The 26,183-nt window shown below is 37.5% G+C and overlaps 1 protein-coding gene across 2 annotated transcripts in view; it reads left to right on the top strand.

The window, feature by feature from the left end:
- The first annotated feature begins 1,875 nt into the window (after positions 1–1,875).
- snx30 (sorting nexin family member 30) overlaps positions 1,876–26,183 on the top strand; it is a 76,919-nt gene continuing 52,611 nt past the window's right edge. The window contains exon 1 of one of the 2 annotated variants that reach the window (XM_028804807.2): positions 1,876–1,944. In XM_028804807.2, the coding sequence (XP_028660640.1) occupies positions 1,927–1,944 (18 nt within the window). In that variant the 5' untranslated portion in view covers positions 1,876–1,926. Of the gene's footprint in view, positions 1,945–2,513; positions 2,811–26,183 lie in introns of those variants that run through there. The other variant, XM_028804806.2, reaches the window with a different exon arrangement.

Raw genomic sequence — 26,183 nt, 5'->3', positions numbered from 1 at the left:
TGATAAGGCATAAGAGCTAGGATATAAAATGATTTCTAAAGCATTGAGTTTCCAGGAGCACATTGGTCTCAACAATTGCGAAATGAAAGAAGTTTGGATCCACCAGAACTGTTCTGGAGTTGGTTGTGTGCCTAAACTGAGTAACCAGGCATGAAGGGTCTTGGTCAGTGAAGTGACCAAGAACACAATGATCACTGTAACAGAGCTTCAGAACTCCTCTGCTGAGAATGGATAAAACTGATGGAAGGACGATGGAAGCCACTCTTAGCAAACAGCATTTAAAGGACTCTGAGAGCATGAAGAAAAAGATTATCTGGTCTGATAAAGCAAAAATTAAACTCTTTGGGCAGAACTTCAAGCATTGGCAAAGATCAGGCACTGCTCATCACCTGCTTAATACCATCTCTACAGTGAAGCACAGTTGAGGATGCATCATGGTATGGCGGCGCCTCTTACCAGCATAGGACAACAAGGCTGGTGACAACTGAGAAAAGGATGAATGCAGCCAAATAAGAAAACCATTGCTAGACTTGACCTCAGAATTGGGTGACAGTGTACCTTTCAACGCGACAATGAGCCGAAGCATACAGCCAAGAAAACTCTGGAGGGGTTTCGGGACAAGTCTATGATTGACCTTGAGTGGCAACAGTCAAAGCCATGGCTTGCACCCTATAGAACATCTGTGGAGACACCTGAAGATGGCAGATTACAGACTCTTCCCATCCAATCTAATGGAGCTTGTGAGGATTGCTGCCAAAGGTGCTTGTGCAAAGCACTGAATTATGGCTCTGAATACTTACTGTTTATGAGAAATTTCAGATTTTGATTTTTCCCTTTAGGAAAACATGAATTATAAAAACAAATAATGTGTTTTCTTAAATGGCACCCCTTAAGCTTGTATTTTCTGAAACAGTCTTGTAAACAGACATTGTTATTAAAAATACAACATTCAGTCAGTCAGTCATTTTCCAACCCGCTATATCCTAACACAGGGTCACGGGGGTCTGCTGGAGCCAATCCCAAGGCAGGAACAAATCACCGGGCAGGGCGCCAGCCCACCGCAGTAAAAATACAACATTCCCCTGGAAATTCAAGTGTAAATTCATTGTTTTGTATCCAAACCCCTCCATAATTGTGCTTTCACCAGTCCTGGTTCCCCTCTTGTATCTCCAGGTTTCTGTTTATAGTAGAGATTATTTCACTCAAAGCAAATGGGGTGGCTGAGCACTATTTACAGCTTCGCTTGTTTCCCAATCTCGGTCCTGGGGTAACCCCTGTGGCTGCAGGTTTTTGTTCCAACCAGCTTCTGTTTTTAATTGAACTCCTGGGCTAATTAAGTGAACTGATATTTCCCAAGTTCTGTGTTTAGGAAACAATATAGAAATTAGAAAACTAAGTTTGCTAAAAAATATATATATTAAAATGTACCAAGCAGTTATATAGGAATAATGTTTTTTTTTTTTCGTTTTAACAGTATTTTCATCTTGATTTTCATTCTACTTTTCTAGGTCTTCTAATTGTTTAATTAATCCATTATTTACTAATTAGTGGGTCTGACTCTAAAGTAGTTGCATCCTTTGATTATTCAGTGTTGTTTGCCTGGGTGTCTGATCTGCTCGTTTTAAATTGCCATTATTAAGATACAATGAAGGGGGTAAAAACTGCACAAAGAAAGGGCAAAGTATAATGAAATCAACAAAAGAGAGTTAAGCATTTAAATCTACAGTATAGCAAAAGCAGAAATATTTCTAAATGTCTTATAAATGTAAAAATCATGTTGCTATTCTTTTCTGAATGTGGAATAAAAGAAAAAAACAGCTAATTAAATTAGATCAGCACTATCAGATGTTGTCACTGATTAGGAATCCGGTTGGAAGAAAAACCTGCAGCCACAGGGGTCCCCCAGGACCGAGTTTGGGAAACAAAATGCTGGAGCTGACTTTGGTATAGTGGTATATTATCTTGTAACCAGTGATTTTATGAAAAAAGACACTAACCATTCAACTGTTACCTGCGGAAATCTCACATTTTGTTCTATTTGGCGCAACAAGCATCTATCATGTTAACGTGAATTTTATTTTTTACAAATATTTAATATGTTTCTGTTAGATTTCAGTAGTACTAGGGTGTTGTACCATGTTAGCCATTATGAATGTTGTGAGAAGTCAAGCAAAATGACCCCTTTTATTGGCTAACTAAAAATATTACAATATGCAAGCTTTCGAGGCAATTCAGGCCCCTTCTTCATCCAAGATGAATTCTGAAATATGAAATGAGAGTTCGACGCTACAAAGTATTGCTTGAGCATTCCCTTTTTCATTCGTTTTAGCTGTGCTCATCGGAAATCCTGCTTCGATATTCAGGTATATTTCAAGGATGGCCCTTATTTTCCCGCTCGTCTACTGCCCCCGCCTATGATCTCCTCCGGTCCAATCATCCTGTTTCGTCCGAGGTGTCGCGCACGTCCCCGTTTTTTTGTTTTTTTTTTGGCTTCGTTTCCTGTATGATAGGCAGCATTTCCGAGACTGCGCACGGCATGTCAGCTGGTCGCTAGTGACGGCTGTTTGGTGCTCTGGATATCACAGAAACATTGGAAGACAAGGAGCGGCTAAAGCGGTGATTGCTAACGCGAGGCCGAGCAGCGGGGGCCCCGCACTCCCGTCGCCTTCACGATGAGTGTCGGTACTCCGAAATCGCTGCCGACCTCCGGCCAGAAATCCATTAATGATATCAGCCATCCACTGTCTTATGAAGAAGGCGTGCTCACACCCAGCCCTGAATTGCCGAACACCAGCAGCATCGGGGAGAAGGTAAGCGAAGAGACGCAGGCTCAAACCTTATTCCTCAGCGGGGGACACGTTTTACTTCAGCACTGGTTGCACTTATGGGATCAGGTTGGTAGGACGTTGTCTTAGAATGGGAAGGAAAACGCAGCGCTGGGGTTTGTATTGTCGTCTGGCAGAGTTGTTTAAAATCAAGTGCGAGTCTAATCCCGTAAAAGAAAAGGGGAGAAAAATCGCATCTGTTGGATTATTGGTGAGCTGAAGAAATGAAAATTACTTTCTGTGAGTACCGTCAGGGAGATAAGCCGCTGTGATCGAAAGTGACCACCCATTATTCTAGTCTTACCTTTTTGTGTTGCTTTAAGAGAATTGAGGTTTTGTCACGAAAGGCGCTATATAAATAATCGTACAGCTAATTTATGGCTGTTGCTGGGGATGGCTGTAGACGCAATTCGTGGTACTTTTTGTATGTAAAGAACCGGTTGACGTTTTGGTGAATCGACAGCTACAGTTTGCAGAAAATGATTGATACATAATTTGTGATGTCTAGGATTATAGTAATTGTCACAGAGGACACTATAGTGTATACTTAATCTTTGGTTAACAAGAGTTTGGGAGCTTCACACATGCACTTGTTCTTTTTCTGACATCTAGGGTGTGTGTTTTAAGTAAATGTCTTTCTAGCACTCTGTTAAATTATGTTGTGCATTTATGTTTGCTTTGTTCTTTCCACTAGAAGTATATATTGTTCATTTGACCACGAACCTACAATTTATTACCTTTTAATAGGAAGAATGACCACATTTCGGAGTAAACTCTGCCATAAATTAATAATTAGCATCAGATTTAAGTGTATTTGATCACCTCTTTCAAAAAAGTTTACAATTACAGTCCTTATCTGTTTTGTTTTAGAAGTAATAAAGTCATATCACACACTGCTGCAGTAATGTGTATACATATTCTATGTATTATAGTAAACAGTATTCCAGTATTATTATTTTTTAGTTTAGTACATGAATCGTTAAGTCTATTGAAAGCTGTTGACTATGTGGTGGAACATGCCATACCTTGCTGTAGAATGTCCAGGAGGAGGAGGTTGACCAAGTGACCTAGGCATGCTAGACTCTGGTTTCTCAAAAGAATCCTAGAGGCCCCCTTCTCCTTTGTTTCTTTCTTCCTGGAATTTGTTCATTTGTTTTTGTTTTTCCCTCCTCATTTGCCTAGATGCCTTATTTTTGTTAGCTTGGATCCCCTGTATTACCACATTTTGCTTTAGTTCTGAAATTGAGCTTTCTTAGATTCAGCTTTTAGGAATCCTTGCTACAAAGAAAAGTCATGTTGCATCAGTTAATGCATCATTAATTAGATATATGTGGGTATGTGTATATATATATTTGCATTATATTTTGTAATCTTTGATTTAATCTATGCAGGCACCATCTTTACAGAAAACAATACTGGATCAGAGTAAATACACTTCAACAGTGGATATTATTATATTATTTCTTAGCTGGGCACATAGTAAGCTTGTCTTTTTTTTTAATCCGTCATTCCCAACAAACTGAAAATATATGAATATCTGTTATCTTGGCAAGATTTTTTTTTATTGAAGTAGACAATTTTAATAACTGTTGAGTTAATGACAACACTTCTATGAAAAATGCAACAATATGCATAAGATGGTTATTGCCCAAAATAAAAGTGCTTTCTGTTATTGTTTTTTATAAAATTAGTGTTTGATTAACTTCATAAACTGCTACTGCATTCTTTGCAAGGAACACATTTTAAAGCATCACTTTTACGTCAATTTTAGGTTATTCTATAATGAAAGGAATACATTCAAGTTTTTTCCCCATTTTTAATGAGAAGTAAACACACAAAAGTATAACTTCCAAGTGCTCAATGTTTAAAATGAAAATCTGTCAAATATTGCAGTGCTTTTTTTTTTCTACTGCTGAAAATGAGATCCTTCCTAAATTTATTTCTGCATTTCATGTTTAAGTAGGCATAAAACTACATTGATCTTGTAGCAAATGTTAAAATAAATAGGCAGGGCTATTATGTGATGTGAGAAAGAAAGACACATGTGTAATGTGAAATTAAGCTTGAACATAAAAAAAATATGCAAACCTTGGATCAAATTAATATTGAAGCATTATGAATGAATGAATGAATGAACTGATAGGGGCTTGATATGCTTTTGCATGGACAGATTAAATACCACTTTAATTAGATAGCTTTATTTTCATCTTTACACAGATGTAATAACCATTCAAGTTAGAAGCCTCTCAGAGTTGTGGCTTGCATTTCAGTCATAACTTTAAAACAAATCAAAAATGATGGGTTCTGTAAGCTGCATTTTGAATATGTTCTTTCATATATTAATGAACTTTGGCTTACAAGATTGTAACACGGGAACAAGTAAACAATTTCCTGAGAAAGTTGTTTACTTTTGTTCCATTGTGGACAGAAAAGCTATTTTAGGTTCAAGCTACAGATGGTTAATGTCATAAAAAATGTAGATTCAAAGACCATTCACGAGACAAGGATATAAACAGTAAAAAAAAAAAAAACTTTAATAGTAGGCAGCAGTGAGAGATAATAATACAACCCTAATCTTTGTGTGCTGTTACTGAGTTTTATAGCATGGCCTGGCACATGGTGATCTAAAAGCTGGTCTAGACATGAGACATATGTCAAAGCCACCTTCCCTTATGTATCCTCAACCACCCCATGCCAACCAGCTTGACAAATATAATGGCAGTTTACACAACAATTAGATAAACAGTTCAAAAATGCTATATTTTTTTCTTTAGTGATTTTGTTATTAAATCCAACTATTGGCTTTAAACAAAACATTTTATATTTAGTCTTGCTTCATATATTAAACTTACCTTGCTTAACCTACTGGCTTCACCTTGCTGGTTGTGGTTCATTTTAGTTTCTCTTAATATTAAGAGCTGGATAAGCAGGTTAGAAAATGGATGAGTTGATGTATGTTTGCATATTTCTTGAAAGTAATCGTGGCAGGCCTTCTCTGTGTACTTAATCAATAATGCAAAATTCTTTTCATACTGTAGTGTTTTAACTACTAGAAATACAATTGTTCTTTTCTCAATTGAAAATTCATTATCATGATGTAGATCCTCCCATTGTAACTGTCTTCTCTCTGTGACAAGCAGTCAATCAAGCCTTGTTTTGTACAGTGAAATACATAGAGCATAATGTTAGAAGACACTATACAAAGCACATAACAAAACAATTTAATTCAACAAAGTAAAAAATGTAGTTGTCGAGTAAAATAAAGCCTTTGGACATTTAGAGCAAATATTTGGATAAATATGTTTGAAAGGGGACAAAAATATCGGTAGCTGGCAAGTCAGATGTTCTAAGATTTCCTGTTTGACTAGTACATTTTAGCAATGCACATTTTTTCAGTGTAAGGAGTTTATTTGAAAAATTTGGAAAAACTCGTGTCAATATATGGCCCCTTTATGGAATCTTCTTAGAGGAGTAGGATAGGTGGCTTGACAAATGTGAAGCGCAAAAGCTTGTGTAATGGAGGAGGAGACTTGTAGTTTCATTGTGCACATACTGTATATAGCTATACGATATGGCTCTGTTAGTTTAAATCTGACAGGGTGGCTCTGAATTGGGTATGTTAATGAATGTTCAATTAATTTAGATTATTCAATTTAATTAAATAATGCATTTGATTACACGATTATGGAAATTTAATTCAGTGGCTATCTGAGAAAATTTGTGTTATGAGAATGACTGTTGAAGGTTATTTATTCATTTATTGTAAGGAAGATATTTGAATAAATTAGTGAAATTGTAATCCTTCACTTTTTAGGTTGCAGAGTCTGTTTAAATCATTAATACATTTTCTTGTTAGCCTTTGTGTGCCCAGGACATGACATAACTTTTACAACTCAATCAAATTCAATTCTGAATGTTGATTAGCTAATATCATTTTACTACTGATTAACTGTTAACTTAATTGATTAATAAAAGACATCTTTCAAAGTAACAGCAAAAATCCTATAAATCCATTAAATCGTTGATTCCGAATTGCAGTATAGTAAATTGCAGCTTAGTAAAATGAATAAGTTTAAAATAAAAGGCAAACTATTAACTTCAGATGAACAGTTCAGAGGCACTGGAACACCCTGCAATAATTTGTATCTCATTACAAAGATTAATTTTAAATATATAAATTTAGATCACAACTTGTGAAGAGAGCACTTTGTTATGTGACATGACACTGTAGAGTCCTGCTTAGTAGTTCCCTAGTAGTTTAGCTAACTACTAAAATGATAATTGTGAATTTCCCATTGGGATTAATAAAGTATCTCTATCTATCTATCTATCTATCTATCTATCTATCTATCTATCTATCTATCTATCTATCTATCTATCTATCTATCTATCTATCTAATTACAGGCTGACTAATGGTTAAATAAGAGTTTAAACAATAAATGTGACACATTTATTATACATTATTATTATTAGTATTATTATTATTATTATACAAATGACACACATCAAATGAGCAAAGCCTGAAGAACAGATGAATTGTAACATATAGTGAGCTTGTCTGTTCATTGGTGGAGTATTAAAATTATTATATTTTAGGCTTCAGCTAAAATAGTTTTTTTTTTTTTTAAACAAATGGATCACTTTTCAACCAAATTACCCATGCACTAAATAGATGTCTACATATCATGCATCTAATTGAGAAAGGTTTAACTGCAGTCCGAATCCACCAATGTCACCCTTTAATATTACTCATGACATGCCCAACAGCATTATCAGAAGAGGAGTTCATGTTGGTCAGTTTATGGAGTAAAGAAACAAGATCAACATGACTGAGTTAGTTAGAAATTAAGAGAATGATGAGGTTACTATAGTTAGTTTAACTTCTGGGTTCAAAAAAGATTTCTCAGGAATTCAGTGTTAACATTTGTGATGTGCCATGTGCATCCTAGGTGTTCTTCCTTTGGAAAGGATTTGGTACCGTCCCTGTGGGATGCATGCAGGGAACAGATTCCTAGCTACATGTCAAACCCACTTTATCTGGCTGCTCTTTATCTAGAGAAACAGTGGTTCTACTCTAAGTTTCTTATGTACTGCCAAGCTCTGAATGAGTTCTGAAATTCTGCAGAGAGACCAGGCAACCTTAAAAAAAAAAAATAGTGTTAAATTGTCATTTAGACTCCTCACCCATAAGACTAAGGATTGGAGTAGGGTGTTATAGTTAGGTGTTAGGCATGTGTGTAATTATGTTAATGAAAACTGGGGGCAGCTAGTTTCTACTTTTATAATTTGTAATATATCACCAAGTTTTTTTATACTTGAAATTTGTGGCCAAGGTTTTTGTTTAAACTTACTATAAGGCAAGGCTTGATTTTCATATCAGCATACGTCTTCTTCAATTAATTTATCCACAAGCAACACTAAAACTAGACAAAAGTTAAAAGCATGTTTGTAAAGGGTGTTGTAAGTGCTTTGTCTCATGTTTTACTGTGATGAATCAGCAGTAAAAAATCCATCAAATAAAAATGCCTGTTGTCAGCAGTACATATTTATGGCTTTTTGGTGATTGTAGAAAATGAAAACTAGCAGGAATCATGTTGCTAAAACACAGGTTAAGTAATAACTTTGCATATTGTTGTATTATCTGTTACTATCATACACTTAAATTCTAAAGAACCATTATGTTTTACAAGGAGAGCAGTGGTTAGCTCTTCTGGATCTTGTATCTGGTTTGTTGTTTGGAGATTGTATATTCTCCCTATGACTGTGTAGATTACCTTCCAGTTAACTGGTGATTCCAAATAGCACAGATTGAAAATGTTACGCGATACTTGGCATTTTGAATACGTGAGTGCTTGGACAGTTTTAACAGTATAAATGAGTGTCATTGGAAAAGCAATGTATGATAGACTAGGAGAACATCTTTGCTATAAAGTGGAGTAACAGGGCATCGTCTTTTGCGTCATTCTTTGTTGATGCCACAACATTATCAAAGTTATTGAAGTTAACATAGCTTTTTGTAGCAAATATTCTTCTGTTCAGGTCTCTCGTGCTAGACATTTTATACATTTGTTTACTTCTAGTTTCTAGACTGTCAGACAATTAAAATGTCCGCTCAATGCAAAAATTTACTAGATAATGTACTTAAGTGTTGACACGTATATTTGTGTTCTGACCACACATCTGCAATTTCAAGGTGTCAGTGCTTGAAGTCCCAGGGGTTTTGTGTACAACCAGGAAACAAATATGAAGTACCTACTCATTCAAATGCACAGTTGCCAGTCATCCTAATCTGCATGGGTTTTTAATGTGACTTAAGATGACATACTTGGAGAAAACCTGCAGGCAGAGTGTACAAACTGCATTTAGTGGCTTGTAAACTGAGCCCATGTCTTTATATTTTTTTTGACATGGTAGTTCTGTAACTACTGGGTCACAATGTATTTGGATAGACCCTAGACTTACATATGTCTGAGAATGTTATGTTATATAAAAGTACAGCTGTACAGCAGGTAGAGAGAGGTGCAGGTTGATATACTATATCCATCTACACACAAAATGTGTTTGTAAGATTGGGTGTCAGCTTCCATTCTCTCCCTTAGTGTGTCTGCTGACCCCAGGTAATGACACAAGCATCACAAACTGTTCCTTTAGCCTGTAAACATCCAAGTAGGGAAATATAAAATTCATAATAAAGAGTAATGAGAAAATAAGACTGTGACTTCCTTCTATATTTTCCTAAATGGGCAGCTATATCTGTCCCTGTCTGTATGTCAGGTGACCTGGCTTACCCATTTCCAGAGTATGAACCAAACCTCTCTCTACCACTACCCTGGTGGCAACTTCTTACCACTGAGCCTTCCTCCCACCTCTTCTCCCACAGTGATAGCTGTTTAGGTACAAGGACACCAAGGTTGAATTCCCCTAGTTGCCAATGTTATTGTACACCCCGAGTTTAAAATGAACCCTCAGAGGTATGGGTTTCCATAACAATCTCCCCAGCTGGTAATTACCTTGTAGGGTTAAAAGTACAAAGTATGAATTGCACAGTCTGAACTAAATCATATTATTTATTTGATCTGTTAGTGTCTACTGTTAGTTAAAAATGTGATCTTAGTCTATAGATTTTTTTGCTTTATTTTTGAAAAGCAAAACAATACAATGGCATATTGCACAAACAAATAACATAACAGATACAAAATTTTACTTTAAATTAATACCGGGAAATCAAAGCAAAAATAGAAATATGCAGGAAAAAGCAAAATGAGATTGAACTGCCTCCTGAGAAAAAAAAGAAGAGACATGAGGGAAAAACAACAATCAAACTTTTTAAATATAGTATAATAGAACAATTAATAGCTTAAAAGAGTCAATCTCAGGCCCAGAGTGCTTATTCTAAAATAATAATAATGAATTCTTGCCATGCTTTAAAAAGTTTGGATATATTCTCTAAGAGAGAGTATTAGATTAGTGTGGTAAAAGCCATTTACAATTGATTTACCCCAATACCATGTAATCCAGCTGTACACAAAATATCAATGTTAATGGACTGGGACATAATGGACTATGTATGTAGATATACGTGTGTGTGTGTGTGTGTGTGTGTGTGTGTGTGTGTGTGTATATGTATATATATATATATATATATATATATATATATATATATAAAAATATACACGCACTGCCTGGCCAATAAAAAAGGTCACACACTGTAATATTTCATTGGACCGCCTTTAGCTTTGATTACGGCACACATTCGCTGTGGCATTGTTTCGATAAGCTTCTGCAATGTCACAAGATTTAGTTCCATCCAGTGTTGCATTAATTTTTCACCAAGATCTTGCATGATGGGTGCATCACTTCATCTGCCTCTCTTCTTACCCTGATGCGCCCATCACTCTGGAACAGGGTAAATCTGGACTCATCAGACCACATGACCTTCTTCCATTGCTCCAGAGTCCAATCTTTATGCTCCCTAGCAAATTGAAGCCTTTTTTTCCGGTTTGCCTCACTGATTAGTGGTTTTCTTACGGCTACACAGCTGTTCAGTCCCAATCCCTTGAGTTCCCTTCGCATTGTGCGTGTGGAAATGCTCTTACTTTCACTATTAAACATAGACCTGAGTTCTACTGTTGTTTTTCTTCGATTTGATTTCACCAAACGTTTAAGTGATCGCCGATCACGATCATTCAGGATTTTTTTCCGGCCACATTTCTTCCTCGAAGACGATGGGTCCCCACTATCCTTCCAGTTTTTAATAATGCGTTGGACAGTTCTTAACCCAATTTTAGTAGTTTCTGCAATCTCCTTAGATGTTTTCTCTGCTTGATGCATGCCAATGATTTGACCCTTCTCAAACAGACTAACATCTTTTCCACGACCATGAGATGTGTCTTTCGACATGGTTGTTTAAGAAATGAGAAGCAACTCATTGCACCAGTTGGGGTTAAATAACTTGTTGCCAACTGAAAGATAATCGCCCATGCAGCAATTATCCAATAGGAGGCTTGTACCTATTTGCTTAGTTAAATCCAGGTGGCGACTTTTTTTTTGGCCAGGCAGTGTGTGTGTGTGTGTGTGTGTGTGTGTGTGTGTGTGTGTGTGTGTGTGTGTGTGTGTGTGTGTGTGTGTGTGTAAATGTATTGTGAGGGATGGCCGGCCATATATTCCGGCACCAGATGGAGCCCTCCCAGCAGCATGGAGGTTCCCCGAATTCCAGCAGGGCCTCATGGACCATATAGTTTTTATAAACAGCCCTGCTGGATACCATGGGTACCACCAGGAGCCACTGTAGGGATGCTTGGGGAATACTACGTGCCCTATAACCCGGAAGTGCGTCCTGATCACATGACCAGAAGGAATGACGTGCTTCTGGGATGAAGAAAAAGACTTTTTATCTGGCCCGGAAGTGATAAGGAATCATGGACTGCAGGGTTGGAACCACTTCCGGGTCAGGAGATATAAAAAGACCTTGGGAAAGCCCAGACACTGAGCTGAGCTGGGAGCAAGGGTGGCTAAGTGTCTGGGAGAGGAGGATTGGGATTGAGAAGTATATTAGTATTGTTTATTGTATGAGTAGTGTGGAGTGGAGGGTGCTTAGTACATGTTATTGTTATAATAAAAATAATAAGTATTGCACTTTTACCTAGTGTTTGGTGTGGTACCTGAGGGTTCAATGGAGCGGTAGCACCCCATACTGTTACAGTATGTGTGTGTGTGTGTGTGTGTGTGTATGTGTATGTGTATAATATAAAGTATGTATATGTTGCAAGTTGCCGACTGCCGTGACTGAGTAGGTCACATGACTTGTGGTCACAAACGTGGGCTGTGGCTGGCCCCCAATCAGTAAGATTATGTGGATGGAGAAAATGACTGAACATCTCTGAAAAAGTTGCAAAGTGTGACAAGGTTTAACCTGCATGCAGAATTTATACCAACATACTGTAGGTACTGTATTAGCAGAATGCTACTGTGGATGATATGTACGATATAAATGTTTGCTGTATATAGTGCCTCTTAAGACCTATTAAAGGTTTTCTCCCAACGTGAACTTTATGTTGACAGTTAAACATTGTATTTTATCAAGAATTTTTTTTCACCTTATTTCAGAAAGTTCTTGTAATTTTAGAAATGTTACATTCTGACAGCAGGTTTACTTTAATTTGTTTCAATGATTGTTTTAACCAGCCAGTTTGCTTTTTTATTGTTTAGTGTTTGGAGAACTAGAGGCTCTCCTGGTTTCAACTGATTAGTCTAAGCGCATCACATAATTTTATTTTGGTATGTAATTTTTTTATAAAGTACTGTTTCACAGCATCCTTTTGTACATTAATAGTAAACTGAATTTTGTCTATTATCAAATATGGCTTTCTCACCCCCTCCTATTTCCTATTTTATTTTCTTGTGTAACACAGCACTACTTTACATAATTTTTTAAACCATGCATACTTGGCTGTTATTGTGTATTTTGGTTTGTACCTGCAGGCTAATAACATACTGATGATTGATAGTGTTTGACTGAAGCAGCCCACCTTCACTTACCAAGTGGCTAGTAAACCCACTCCGTTGCTGCATTAAAATAATGTAGATTTGATATTTTAAAGAGAGAAGACAGCAGCACAGCAACCTGAGTCAGGCTAATGACTAATAGTTGCTTCTTGACAGCCAAACTGGAAAATACTAGATCATGAGATTTCACCACTGCATTTTCACTGATTTTATAGATGGCTTGCATGCTTTATCTGAACTTGGAAAAGGGATTCAGACATTACTTTAAAAGAGAAAATTACTGAGATGTGTAGCAATTATAAGTTTTTAATTATTTCTTCATACTAGTGCTAGTTCAGCAGCTTTTCAAAAATTCTATTTACAGAATTTTTAATGAAGGAGAAAATCGATGAATAATATGGGGTGACATGGGAATAGCTGGGCGGGGGGGGGGGGGGGGGGAGACTACATGCCTAACAGAAAACAAAAAAATGTGAGTCTTTAATGGGAAAAAATGTTAAAATAAAGTCAAAAGATCAGCTTAATCTATCATCTCCTGTGAATCCCAGTTGTATAATCAGACATTCTCAAGGCAACAATTTCCGGCAAACGCAGTCGTTAAGTTTGACATGTTCTCTAACTTGAAGTTGTGCTGTATGAAGCAAACCTAAAGCGACTTTCATTCTGAACTGATTTTTTTTTTTTTTTTTTTAAATCCTGACGCTTACTAATGAGTTTAATTTGTGCCTTATATTTTATTGAGAATATAACAGTGGTACTAAGTGAACACCACATAGGCAGATATTTGCTAATAACGAAAAACACTTTCTATTAGAATATTTAGAGCAATTATAATGAGAACTCACCATACAGTTCAACAAGCTCATCCACCCTGTTCACCTAGATTATCCAGAGTAGTGTTGGATTGATATTAAAATTTTGACTTTGGTACCAATACAAGGTTTCACATTTTACCATAACATTGCTGAAACATATTAGGGATGCATCAGTACCTTTTTTTTTTTTTTTTAAACCAAGTACAACTACTGAAACTTGTTTTTTACTATTTACCAATAGCATTGTAGTGAGGTTGGAAGATAGTATTTATGTCCATTAATTGTCAACTTCAATGTTAACATTAACAATAAGTCTTGGAATTTGGAGTAAAACAATTCAAAATTGACCAAATAAGTCAATGCAGGGTTCATTACATAGACTCAAATTTGACTCAAAATGACTCAAATTTCACAGAAAAAAATAAAAAAAATCGCATACAATTAATGCATGTAAACCAATCCAACACTGTTTCAAGTCTTTAAGTATGGGATGTAATAATATAGCACAATGTTCACAGGAATTTGGCTAAACATAATAAGAACATTGCTCTTACTGCTATCCCATTTTTTAAAATAGCTAGTTAAGTGGTGTAAAGGTAGACAGGTCAAAAGTCATTGGGGAACATCTGCCACTGGAAAGGTCTATGATTATTTTGGGAAAGTAAGTGGCAGATTTCTTTTGATGAACAGAGGCATCTCTGCATGTTCAGCTGTAAGCTCGTTTCTGGTTTTCTTAACAATATGACTGTAAATATCTGTAAAAGGAAACATTTTTTTCCTGATGATATCCATGCCAGTTTTATGTATATTCATTCAACAATTGTTGATACTTAGACATTTTATGTAAGTAATTGAAGAGATTGTTCCAAAATACATACTGTATTTTAAAAAAACTTGGCAATTAAGGATTTTTTAAAATTACCCACCTAGAGAAGTGATTAAGAATACATTCTTCAAATGTATTTACATAATCATGTTCAATTTGTGAAAATCTATTGCAAACACATGCAGTTTCAAAATTATCTATCTATCTATCACAATGAGATATCTTCTATTGAACAAATATTTAATAAGTATATGTAATATTAAAATAATGAATTGGAATAGAAATATGTGACCTTTCTTAAACAAAGGCAAAAATGGCATTGCTCCAGTAAATTCATTGATTTGAATGCAGAGTCATCAATATTGATGCAAACACATTTACTAATAAAACCAAAATATGTTTTATGCTCAGAGCTTGTTTGCAGTGTTAAAGTAAAAAATAAGAAAACTCTACACCAATAATGCTTCACATTATGAAACAATGATGAAGCACAGCATGGATTTCAGAAAACAGATGCATCAGATACTGTGTTTTGCAAAGAAACTGACTCTTCATGTCCTATAAAAAGCACATTTACTTGTAATATGATCTGTCAAAATTAGTATGTACAGTATATTAAGTGACCCTTAAGCATTTCATTTCATTGATTAAAACACAAAGTGACAACTGGGAGTTTATCGTGTCCAAAACAAACTCTTCAATTACTAAAAGCTTAGAAGGTAGGAAAATGTTTCCAAGTTAATAAATTATGTGAAAAATACGTAGTGTATTTTAAATAGTGAAGTTCATTATTTTTCTAATTTTAAGTAAGTCATCTTAGCATTTACCATTTAGTTTCCCCATTTAAAAAAAAAGAGTTTGTGACATAGAAAAAGCAAGCAGTGGTACATCCACACATGCTGCTTTTAACTGAAGTGCGTCGTATAGCCTATTAAATAGGGATATCTTGGATCGAGTAGGGTGGTGATGCTGTCACAGCATCTGAAAAATTTCGCTGTGCAGAAACGTCCTCTGCTACTAGCAGCTTGAGTGTAGGAGGGACTCCAGCGTCATCAGTTATCATATTTGTTGTGGACCACAATGTGCACATAACTTTTCAGAATGGTGCCAAGCATTTCCTGAAATGCATTAGTGCGGCTTGTATGGGAGCCTCAAACTGTTTTGCATGCACTGTAACGCTGGAGAGCGAAATTCTCATCTATCCATTGTCCAGTTAAGCTGATGATAGACATTGGACAAACAGTGCTGCTCCAAATGTCAGAGGGGAAGCCGATAGCTGTTATTTTGTGCTCTAAGCTGCCGACATGCTTTTTTACAAACTTGTTAAAATAATCTCTGCAACATGTGCACGACTTGGAATGTCGTACTTGAGTTTCAACACATGTACAAGAAGTCAAAACCCCATGTCATCAACAACCGACAGAGGCTGATCATCAAGAATGCTTCCATTGTTTTCACTGCCCGTGGGTTATTGCTTGACATTTCTTCTCCTTGTTGGAGTCTTCTGCAAAGATTGCTAATGTTGTGCACTGCCAGATGTAATTTCGCTATGCTTATTCTTATGTTTACTTTTACTGTCCACTAGGCTTTGGTTTTCATTATTAATTGTAAAAGAACTTCCATTTTGTGTTCTCCATTTTTCTTTTTTTCTTTTTTTTGTTTTGCTCCTTAAGGTTCACATAATCACGTGTGTAGATATTATCGGTTATAGGTAGTGCTGGGCGGTATACCGGTTCATACCGAAAACCGTTTTTTATTTTTTTTATGATATGGATTTTTCTTATACCGCAACACCGGTTTAAATTGCCTAAACGACGTTCGGAACATGGCGCAGCGGGAAACTGTTCAAGTGGGGACCTTTTTCACTGCTACACCGCTAAACACAGATTTGTTGCACTAGGGCTCTTTTTCACTGCTACACCACCAAATAGTGGGCGGTAGTATAGGAATGCTGCGTGTTGAAAATGGACAAAGCCTGGAGATACTTTAGTTTTAAAAGGTCAGATGTGTAAATACTGTTTCTATACTACTGGATAATACTGCAAGCCAAGTTGTACTTGTTTCATTTGTTTTCAATACAGTGTAATGTACCTGGGTACTGTGTAACAGTGTGACGACATGTTTTCAAACCCCGTCATAAGTTATATAGCACATTAAATGCTTTGTGTTAAGTGATTCTTAAACTGACTTCTTCTTGCACTAACAGGAGGCGCCGGCAGCGATCGCCGCACAGAATACATTCACTTCATGATCTTCCTTCTCTCTGAACATTTAGAATGCTAAAATAAATACTTAATATAATTTTCATGGTGAAATGCATTAAAGCATGCATTAATCATATGGGGGCACGGCGGCGTGCCTGCCTTGCATTTGCATGTTTTTCTGGTGGGTTTACTCGGAGCTTCAGTTTCCTTTCAAAGTCATGTAGGATGTGGGGTTTTGTTGTGCTATATTGACCCTGCTAGTGTATGTTTTGCTTGTATTTATCCTTCGATGTTCTGGCGACTCGTTCAGAGATGGGCGCAACTCTAAATGGATGGCATAATTAAACATGTATAACGAAGATATTTTTAAAGTTCTGAACACTCCGTGGGCTAAGTTTATAACTAGTTTAAATTTCACATAGACGTTTATCGTGTGGTGATTGGTTATGTGGAGAAAGAAAAAGGACGGATAGGAACTGGGGTTTTAGTACGTCAGATAGAGACAGCACGCGTGCAATAAAGAAAGCCCGCTCAGAAGAACATGCATTGAATTCTGTGTTCGTTTCTCCGACCACCAGATTACAAACCCAACATTTACACAATATTTAAGTTAAACCTGTGCGATACCCATTCATACATCCAGTTTTTTGGAGCCTCGTCACACCTGCCATAAAGGTCTCTACACTGAACGTACACCTGGGGACCCCTAACTGTCAGGGAGCAGCACTACCGCTTCACTACCGTGCTTGTTTAATACCTGCTTTAATGCATTTCATCATGAAAATGATATCAAGTATTTATCTTAGCATTCTAAATTTTTAGAGAGCAGGAATACCATGAAATGAATGGATTCTGTGCGGTGATTGCTGCCTCCTCTTAGTGCACTAGGGGGCTCCGCCCCCTGCTCGCTTCGCTCGCCAACCCCTGGTGTTGGGAATGACAAAGAGCGTGATGTATGAATGAGATATAGAATAGTGTGACGGTGTAGATGATGCAAATAGAAATCAAACAAAGTGTGTGGCACAGTGTAAAGGTTTATTTGAAAATGTCTTTGTACACGCCGTTTAAGTGTAAAAGGTAATTCCAGCTCAGAACTTGTAAGGTCATTTAAGATGGTTATTGTTGTGATCAGAGTCAAGTTTGTCAGAGCTTAGAAAGAGTTGTGTCTCTCCAGGAAGTAATGGAATGACTTGGGTATTTATGTTTTCCACATTAATATTTTTTGGACATAATATAGTGCGTTGTGTTAAAAGGGGCATTTGGTCTAATGAGATTGCTGTTCCAAATGTCTCTGTAACTAAGTCGTCGCAGATAAAGGCTTGAGGAATTGTAATAATATGTGGCTGAAGTCCATCTGTATTGGTGAGTGTACCATCTCTCAGTTATAATAAGCAATTGTTATGATCTGGTTCTGGACTTCGTATCTTTTTTACTAACTGTATCTTTTGAAAGTAATGCCAATTGTCTGCGTATTTTAAGGTGCACTGAACAATAGCTGAGTGCATGGCATCTGGAAGAATAGCTAATCACTGTCTAAAATCTCCTCCTCATAAAAGTACCTTTCCTCCAAATCGAATATTATTATTCATAAACGTTTGTAGAAGTTTATGAATGGTGTTGAGTAAGTGACTTCATGTCATTGAACATTCATCAATAAACAACATTTTTTCAAGACAGATGTCACGTGCAGTGCCACCGTTAATGTTCATAGTGGATACCGATTTGTAGGATCTAATGCAGTTGATAAAGATTTAACTTTAAGGTACATCGTCAGTTATAAGCTTCTGTAGATATTCAGTATATGAATGTAAAGAAGGCAGTCTAATTTGACCCTTTTGACAACAACGTGTAAATGTATAACTTGTATTGCCAGTTGTTTCTTCAGGGAAGTGAACTGAATGACAATGATTGCAAATGACATTCATTAATCCGAATGAATTTTCCTGGTGTATGTTTTCCTTGTGCCGTTTGAGAGGCGCGTTGTTGCATGTGTAGTATTTGGGACGTGTTGTTTTGGAGCTGTAATCGATTTGCCTGTGCTGTGTGAGAAGCCCGTTGTAGCCTTCGCTGCCATTAACGTATGTCTGAGACGGGAGGTGTTTCGTTTTGAATCCGTGCCTGTTGCGATGCAGCACTTTGATTGATAGATTGCGTAATGTGGATCTAGGATGTAGATTTGTGCATATTTGCGTTGTTGATTTGTTTCAGGGTGCACTGTTCCAATGCGATGCAGTATTTGTGCACATATGCGAAAGTAGTATGGGCCATTGCCTTTTGGTGGCCTGATATTTACTCCGGTATATGCAAAAGCAAATGAACTATTGTAGGATCTAATGCAGTTCATAAAGTTTTTACTTTTAGGTACATCGTTAGTTAGAAGCTTTAGTTGAGCTTTGTGTTTTTGGAGTCGAGACATTTTTTCTTTTAGAAATATGGATAAGTAATAAGGATTATTGCACTCACTGTTAATATGGAGCCTTTTCTGCGGTTGAATGGTTAATAGTGCCTTATTGTAATGAGATCCACCTATGCTGCATAGCCGTCTATTTTGTTGTTTCTTTCGTGTTCATGTGTTTGTTCCTGTTATCCTTTCCTTTTCGTTTTGTACCCGTGACCGTGTATTCATGACTTGTTTCTTTCTCAGCATGCGAAATATGGATAAGTAATAAGGAGGATCGCAGTCACTGTTAATATGTTTCCTTTTCTGCAGTTGAACGGTTAATAGTGCTTTATTGTAAGGAGATCCACCTATGCTGTCTAGTGTGAAGGTGTTGACGTTCACTTTAGAATATGTGGCTTTGGGTGTCACTTCTTATGGATGTGTGTGGGGGGGGGGGGGGGTGAGGATTGTTGTTACGCGAGCGTCTTCTTTCTTTTTGTGTTCCTGTGTCTTGTTTGAATCCCCGTCTTTGTGTGTGTCCCGTCCGTTGCTTGTAGGGTCTGTGGGGTGGTTTTGTGTTCTTTTTTTTGTGTTCCATGGGCTTGTTGAATCCCCCTCTTGGTGTGTGTCCCGTCCGGTGCCTGTAGGGGGGGGGGGGGTGCCTTGCTGTTGTGCGTGAGCCTCTTTTTTTTATTTTTTTTTTTTGGGTCTAGTTTCGTGTGCAATGTGTTTCGTGCTTTGCTTGCGTTTGAATACTTTTTTATGTGCCTTTTCCTTTTTTCGGTGCTCTTTGCGCCTCATTTCTCCATTTTTCCTGTGCTCACTCCTTTTTTCTGTGGTCTTGTCCGCCTCTCGCGGCCCCTCATCCGCCTCTCTCGCCCTCTTTTGTCCGCCTTTCTCGGCTCCTCAGCCGACTCTCGCGGACTCTTTTTGCGCCTGCGCAGTACGTCTTTTTGCAGCTACGGCCCATTGCCGGATGTGCCTGCGTCCATCATCCGGTTTAGCATTCTCGGTTAGTAATATGGATAGGAAGTCAGTTTAAGAAGCGTAGTGATTAACAACTGGGTCGGGGAACACAACACAAAGCATTTAATGTGCTGCATTAACTTATGACGGGGTTTCAGAAAATCAAGTAAATTAAACATTGATTTTAGGATGAGTTTAGTTTATGACATTTTACTTTAATTATGAAGTAAACTATGAAAATAAAGTGGAAATGTTGACTTTAGTCTTGACATAAGCGTCAAAATTAAAGTGGAAATGTCGAGAATAAAGTCAGCATGTCGACTTTATTCTTGACATATACCGGTAGTTTGTTTTTTTTCTTCCCTCTTTACTGTATTTTTTTTTTTTCTTCACCGTGGCCCAAATGCACTTCCGTAGGGCTATACCACAAATAGCATTATACAGTAAATGCAAGTTGCAGTTATTTTATTTATGTATATAGCTTAGCTTGAAGCAAGGCTCATATTAATGCAGTTTGCCTAAATGATGGTACAGTTGGTAAGGATGTCATCACAAAGTTGTACTTGTTTTATTTTATTTTAATTTGGTGAATACTGTGTAATGCACCTGGGCTTGAAGTCTTGAAGTAATAGTGCATCTATCAGTAATAATACTATTATTTACTTTATTGTTATTATTTATTAGTTTAAATATTATGCAGTTTATTGATGGTAAAGTTGTTTAAAAAGTCACTTTAATGTGTCAGTGGACAGAGATTGTTAACATTAACAGAAAGTGCAGTTGGTTCACAAAAAATATTTACTATTTATTACTTTTCTAAGACATGTTCAGTGCAGTACAAGTTTTGACAAGCACCTCTGGATATTTTACTAAGTCTAAATACCCCTTTGGATGGTTGAAAATATGTTGTCAAAATCATAGTTTAAGTTTTTGCAAAGTTTGTTCAATAAAAAGGTTCTATATTTTGACTGCAACTGTCATGCAATGTGATTCCTTCTCTTCATTAGTGTCACCCCCTTGAAAACTATCACTTTATGGGGCCATGCAAATCTGTATTAATACTTGTGTGCACATTAAAATGTTTTTTTGTACAATGTACAATTCTCATAACAGTGGAATAGGTTATTCTTAGCCAGTCTACTGCAGTAATTGCAGTGGAAAATGTGGTTAACATTCACTCATGCATGGGGAAAAAAATACCGTCTAATACCGTGAAACCGGGATAATTTAGAAAAATACCGTGATATAGAATTTTGGTCATACCGCCCACCCCTAGTTATAGGCATCGGGGCATTTTTATAAATACAAGTACATGAGCACTCTATCAGACCAAAATCCAATACTAGTATCAGTATTATTCCATACCCAAAGTAAATAGCTCTCCCTGGCCCCAACACATGTGCCATTTGCCTCCGCAGCACTAAAGTTGCCCAAAATCTGAGGCAGCCCAACTGCCATATTATTTCCTGTTTCTGTCATGGTCCACCTAAGGCTTGCAGATGGCCATACTCACAGGCCAATAGGCCTTAGCATTAGGGAAATGTGTAATAAAGTGCTTCTCTTTATGCTGGATCTACCATCTCCTCTGTAGTCCGCAGCATCTTGGAGAACATGCCCTTCTTGAGTCAGTATTATTAGTGAAATATGCATCTTCAGGTTCTAGTTTTTCTTTTGCCTTATGAGCAAAGTATTGCAATTTCTCACTTTGACTGCCCTGTTTATGTGCCTTTTTAATATACAGGGCTTACTTTTCGGTAAAGGCAATGTGAAGCAATTTCAATCACATTTTCATGTAGGAAGAGGTGCTAGAATTGGAAACAATTGCTGGCACTCTTTATTTTTGTTAGCTTGCTGATATATAGGCCCACGTAAAATCCTGGTCATAAGATTACTGAATTGTGCACAATGCTGATATAGTACTGTTTCATACATTTGGTAGTTTAGTACTTGGTCCCAGTTACTACGCAACGCTAGTCCAGAGTCACACCAGGTCCCTAAAGTTATACACTCCATCACTCTACTTCCTAATTTATCCCTTGTGTCTATGAACCATTGAATATGAAGAAAAACTTTCTAACGTCTGTGCAAAATCTGCCCTTAATTTAAAAAAAGTGTCCCGTGTTTTTGTTGCAGAAGTTATTTAAAGTAACACCTGGGATTCACTGTACTAATTCCTTTCACAATTTTAAACACTTTAAGCGTGTTACGTGTTAATCTGTTTGCATAAACTGAAAATATTCATCTTTTTCAATCTCTTCTCATACTGCAACTCATATGTCTTAGTCCTGTAGTCAACCTAGTCACTCTTCTTTGGACTTTGTGTAGCTCTACTATGTCTTTTTTGAAAAATGGAGACCAAAACTGTAAACCTGCAACGTTCCTTGACTTGTACTCCATATATTATGATGTATAACCTAACATTCTGTTAACCTTCTTGATTGCTTCTGTACACTGTCAAGATGTAAGTAGTGAAAAGTCCAATATGACTCCTAGATCCTTCTCATAAGAGAGTAATTTCAAGTTTTAGACCTCCCATTGTGTATTCAAATCTAACATTTTTACTTTGTGTGTAATATCTTGTGGTTACTTACATTGAATTTCATCTGTCACAAATCAGCATCTTATTTCTATATCTATCTGCATCATTTGTAAATATAATAATGGTCCCGTGAAGGACACAGTTTTTAACATTGCCTAATTCTGACGCAGTTCCTTGCAACATAACCCCTTGCCTCTTGTGCTTTAGCCAGCTTTGCACCTATCAACACACTGAGCCCAATCATCCTTTTTAATATAAAGGTCAAATATATACATCAAGGTTTTATATGCTTTAAGAACTTGATTATGAGTATTGTCTGGTCCTGGCAATTTGTTAGATTTACGCCTATTTAATCTATTCACCTTTAAAAGAACAAAATAAGCATAGTATTTATAAAAATACATGAACAGTGATGTGCTGTTTTTACTATATCAAGTAATCAGTCATTATTTGATTTCCGTGTGCTGAATTTGCATGTCTTGAATAATAAAACAGGCTAGTAATTTAACCAATAAATAAGAAATATGATATGGTCAGCCCATGACTTTGTCCATATTTATGCCATGAGTTTAATATATGATGTAAATTTATCAAAATACTATATATGAAGGATGCAATACCATTGCTGTGTTTGTTACTTAAAAGCTCAAATCCTGAGCTTTGGCTTGAACTAAAAATTAACAAAAGTCTTTCTTTCAAAGTCTTAAATGAGTGTACCAGTTTTGTGAATATCTGAGAAGTGTCTTGCTTCTATTTGGCATTGCCTTTAAAAACTCAAAACTTTAAAAGGCTTGAGGCTGAATACCTGGTGTAAGAAAAACAGGTGAGACAAGAAAAAGGTTTGGGGTTCCACCCTGTATATTCGAATTCCTGTGCAATGTGTTTCAATAAGGCTTGAGTAGTCACTTAGGAGTGTCCAAAAATGGGACTGAGGAGTGAGGGAAGACTGGCTGTTTTTATAGCTGCTGAGGAGGAAGGTATCTATCTATCTATCTATCTATCTATCTATCTATCTATCTATCTATCTATCTATCTATCTATCTATCTATCTATCTATCTATCTATCTATCTATATCTATATATATATATATATATATATATATATATATATATATATATATATATATATAATATATACCATACCATACCATTTCATTTTTGGGTACAGTACTTCTTTAAAGGTACAGGGTCCTGGTTTCAGATGTCCGCCATCTCATTGTCTGTGTGGAGTTTGCATGATTTCCTCATATCTGAGTTGTGTTTTTCTATTTTAAAAACACTTTTGGTTATTTGTCCGGTCTAAATTGGCTCTGTATGATTGTGGGTGGGACCGAGTATGAATGATTCTTGAGATGGGCTAACATCACCTCCATGGATGGTTCTTGCTTTGCACTTGGTCCTGAGGCATAAGGCATGTGAAGAAATTTTTGTGCAGTTACCATATATATATTATATTATAAAATTATAAAGTTGTATTTGTATAGTATTTACTGAATTGTGCTTTATACCTGGCCTAGTTCAGTTAGATGAGCTCAGATAGTAAACATTTGAACAAGATGGATTATTGATTTCTGTATCCTAAGAGTTTCTTTGATTTACCTGAGTCCCTAAATAGAAGGAATGGTTCTTGTAACTTCACTTAAAATGGTAGTGTCTATTATCTGCACTGCCACATGGTTTTAATGTTTTAGGTAATTTTGTGTGAAATATTTGGGTCAGTAATGGTATTTAAGCTTGTCATTCTTGAACTATTACTATTATTATCTATTACTTCCGGCGCCGTCACGGACGGCAGCCTGTCTGGCGTGCTCTCTGCATTTACGTTGCTTTTCTTCTTCTTTCTGTTTTTCTCTTATTTATTTTAGTTCATACAGTTAGTTTTTTTTTTTAAGTTTATAGTACTTGTATAGATAGAGTAATTATTTATTTATTAAGACTCGCTAAAAATTTCAGCTTCAACTACTCCTGCACACCTCTGAGATGACCGTGAGGCCACACGGCTCCTTTGTTTACAGCCGGGAGCAGCTGCTGGGGCTCCGGCAGCACAGCCGCGCCGGCATTCGGCACGACATCCCTGCAGAGATCAAGAGGAACTACTGCGGCTGCAGAGCCGGGAAAGCACGATGGCTGAAGAAGAAAAGATTTCGTCTTGCTCTCCCGTCAGTAGTGACTGGTAATGTTAGATCTCTGGCGAATAAGATGGACGAGCTGGCAACGCTAACAAGGACAAAGAAAGTTTTCCGGGAGTGCAGTGTTATGTGTTTCACGGAGACCTGGCTGCACGAAAACATCCCCGACTCTGTTGTGGATTTAAACGGGTTTCAGTGTGTGAGAGCGGACAGGGACACCGGCAGGAGCGAGAAGAAGAGGGGAGGAGGACTCGCTCTTTATGTAAACAACCGCTGGTGTTCCCCCAGTCACGTTAAGGTGAGGATGGCTGTGTGTACTAAACACATTTAACTGTTAGCAGTCGGTCTCCGGCAATATTATCTGCCCAGAGAGTTTTCCATCATTATTATCATCATTGTTTACATCGCCCCCGACGCTAACGCAGCGCAGGCGTATGACATCATCAGCTCGGTGACCGCGGACCTCCTGACTCGAAGTCCGGCCGCGTTTATGGCCGTAACAGGAGACTTTAATCACACAAACCTCTCCACTGTTCTACCCACATTCAAGCAATATGTCGATTGCAAAACCAGAGACAATAAAACACTGGACCTGTTCTATGCCAATGCTAATGAGGTATACACCTCCATCTCTCTCCCTCCCTTGGGCAGGGCTGACCACAACCTTGTCCATCTCCGGCCCCTTTACAAACCTGCCGTCCAGAGACAACCTGCAGTCAAGAAAACTGTCATGAGGTGGACAAGGGAGACAGAGGACACTCTGCAGGGATGCTTTGAGGCAACGGACTGGGATGTTTTCTGCAGTTCCCATGGGGACAATATAGACAATCTGACAGACTGCATCACAGAATACATTAACTTCTGTGTGGACACTGTTGTTCCCAAAAAAACTGTTCGTTGCTTCCCCAACAATAAACCCTGGGTAACTAAAGACATCAAAGCCACACTCAACAAGAAGAAGAGAGCTTTCAGAAACGGTGACAAAGAGGAGTTGAGACTGGTACAGAGGGAGCTGAAATCTAAGATTGCAGAGGGGAAAGACTGCTACAGGAGGAAGCTGGAAAGCAAACTCCAAGAAAACAACCCCAGGGAGGTGTGGAATGGAATGAGGGCCATTACTGGCTTGAAACATTAGAGAGGTGTTGGGATGGATGGAGACGTGGAATGTGCAAACAACCTAAATCTGCACTTTAATAGGTTTGACTCCCCTACGTCTCCTCCCCCCACACTCAGCTCTTCTCACCTTCTCCATTCTCCTCCCCCCTCTCCTGCCCCCACAGCCTGTCTCTCTCTGTCCCTCTCAGCTGATGACATCAGAAGGGAACTGTGTAGACTTCATCCCAGTAAAGCTGCAGGTCCTGATGGCATCAGTCCCAGGGCACTCGGGTGCTGTGCTGCCCAGCTGTGTGGAGTTCTACATCTGATCTTCAACATGAGTCTGAAACTGCAGAGGGTCCCGTCACTCTGGAAGACATCCTGTCTGTTTCCTGTCC

Source organism: Erpetoichthys calabaricus, chromosome 7 (genome assembly GCF_900747795.2).
Source record: "Erpetoichthys calabaricus chromosome 7, fErpCal1.3, whole genome shotgun sequence".
Lineage (NCBI taxonomy): Eukaryota > Metazoa > Chordata > Cladistia > Polypteriformes > Polypteridae > Erpetoichthys > Erpetoichthys calabaricus.
This window is presented reverse-complemented; position numbering and strand designations above follow the sequence as displayed.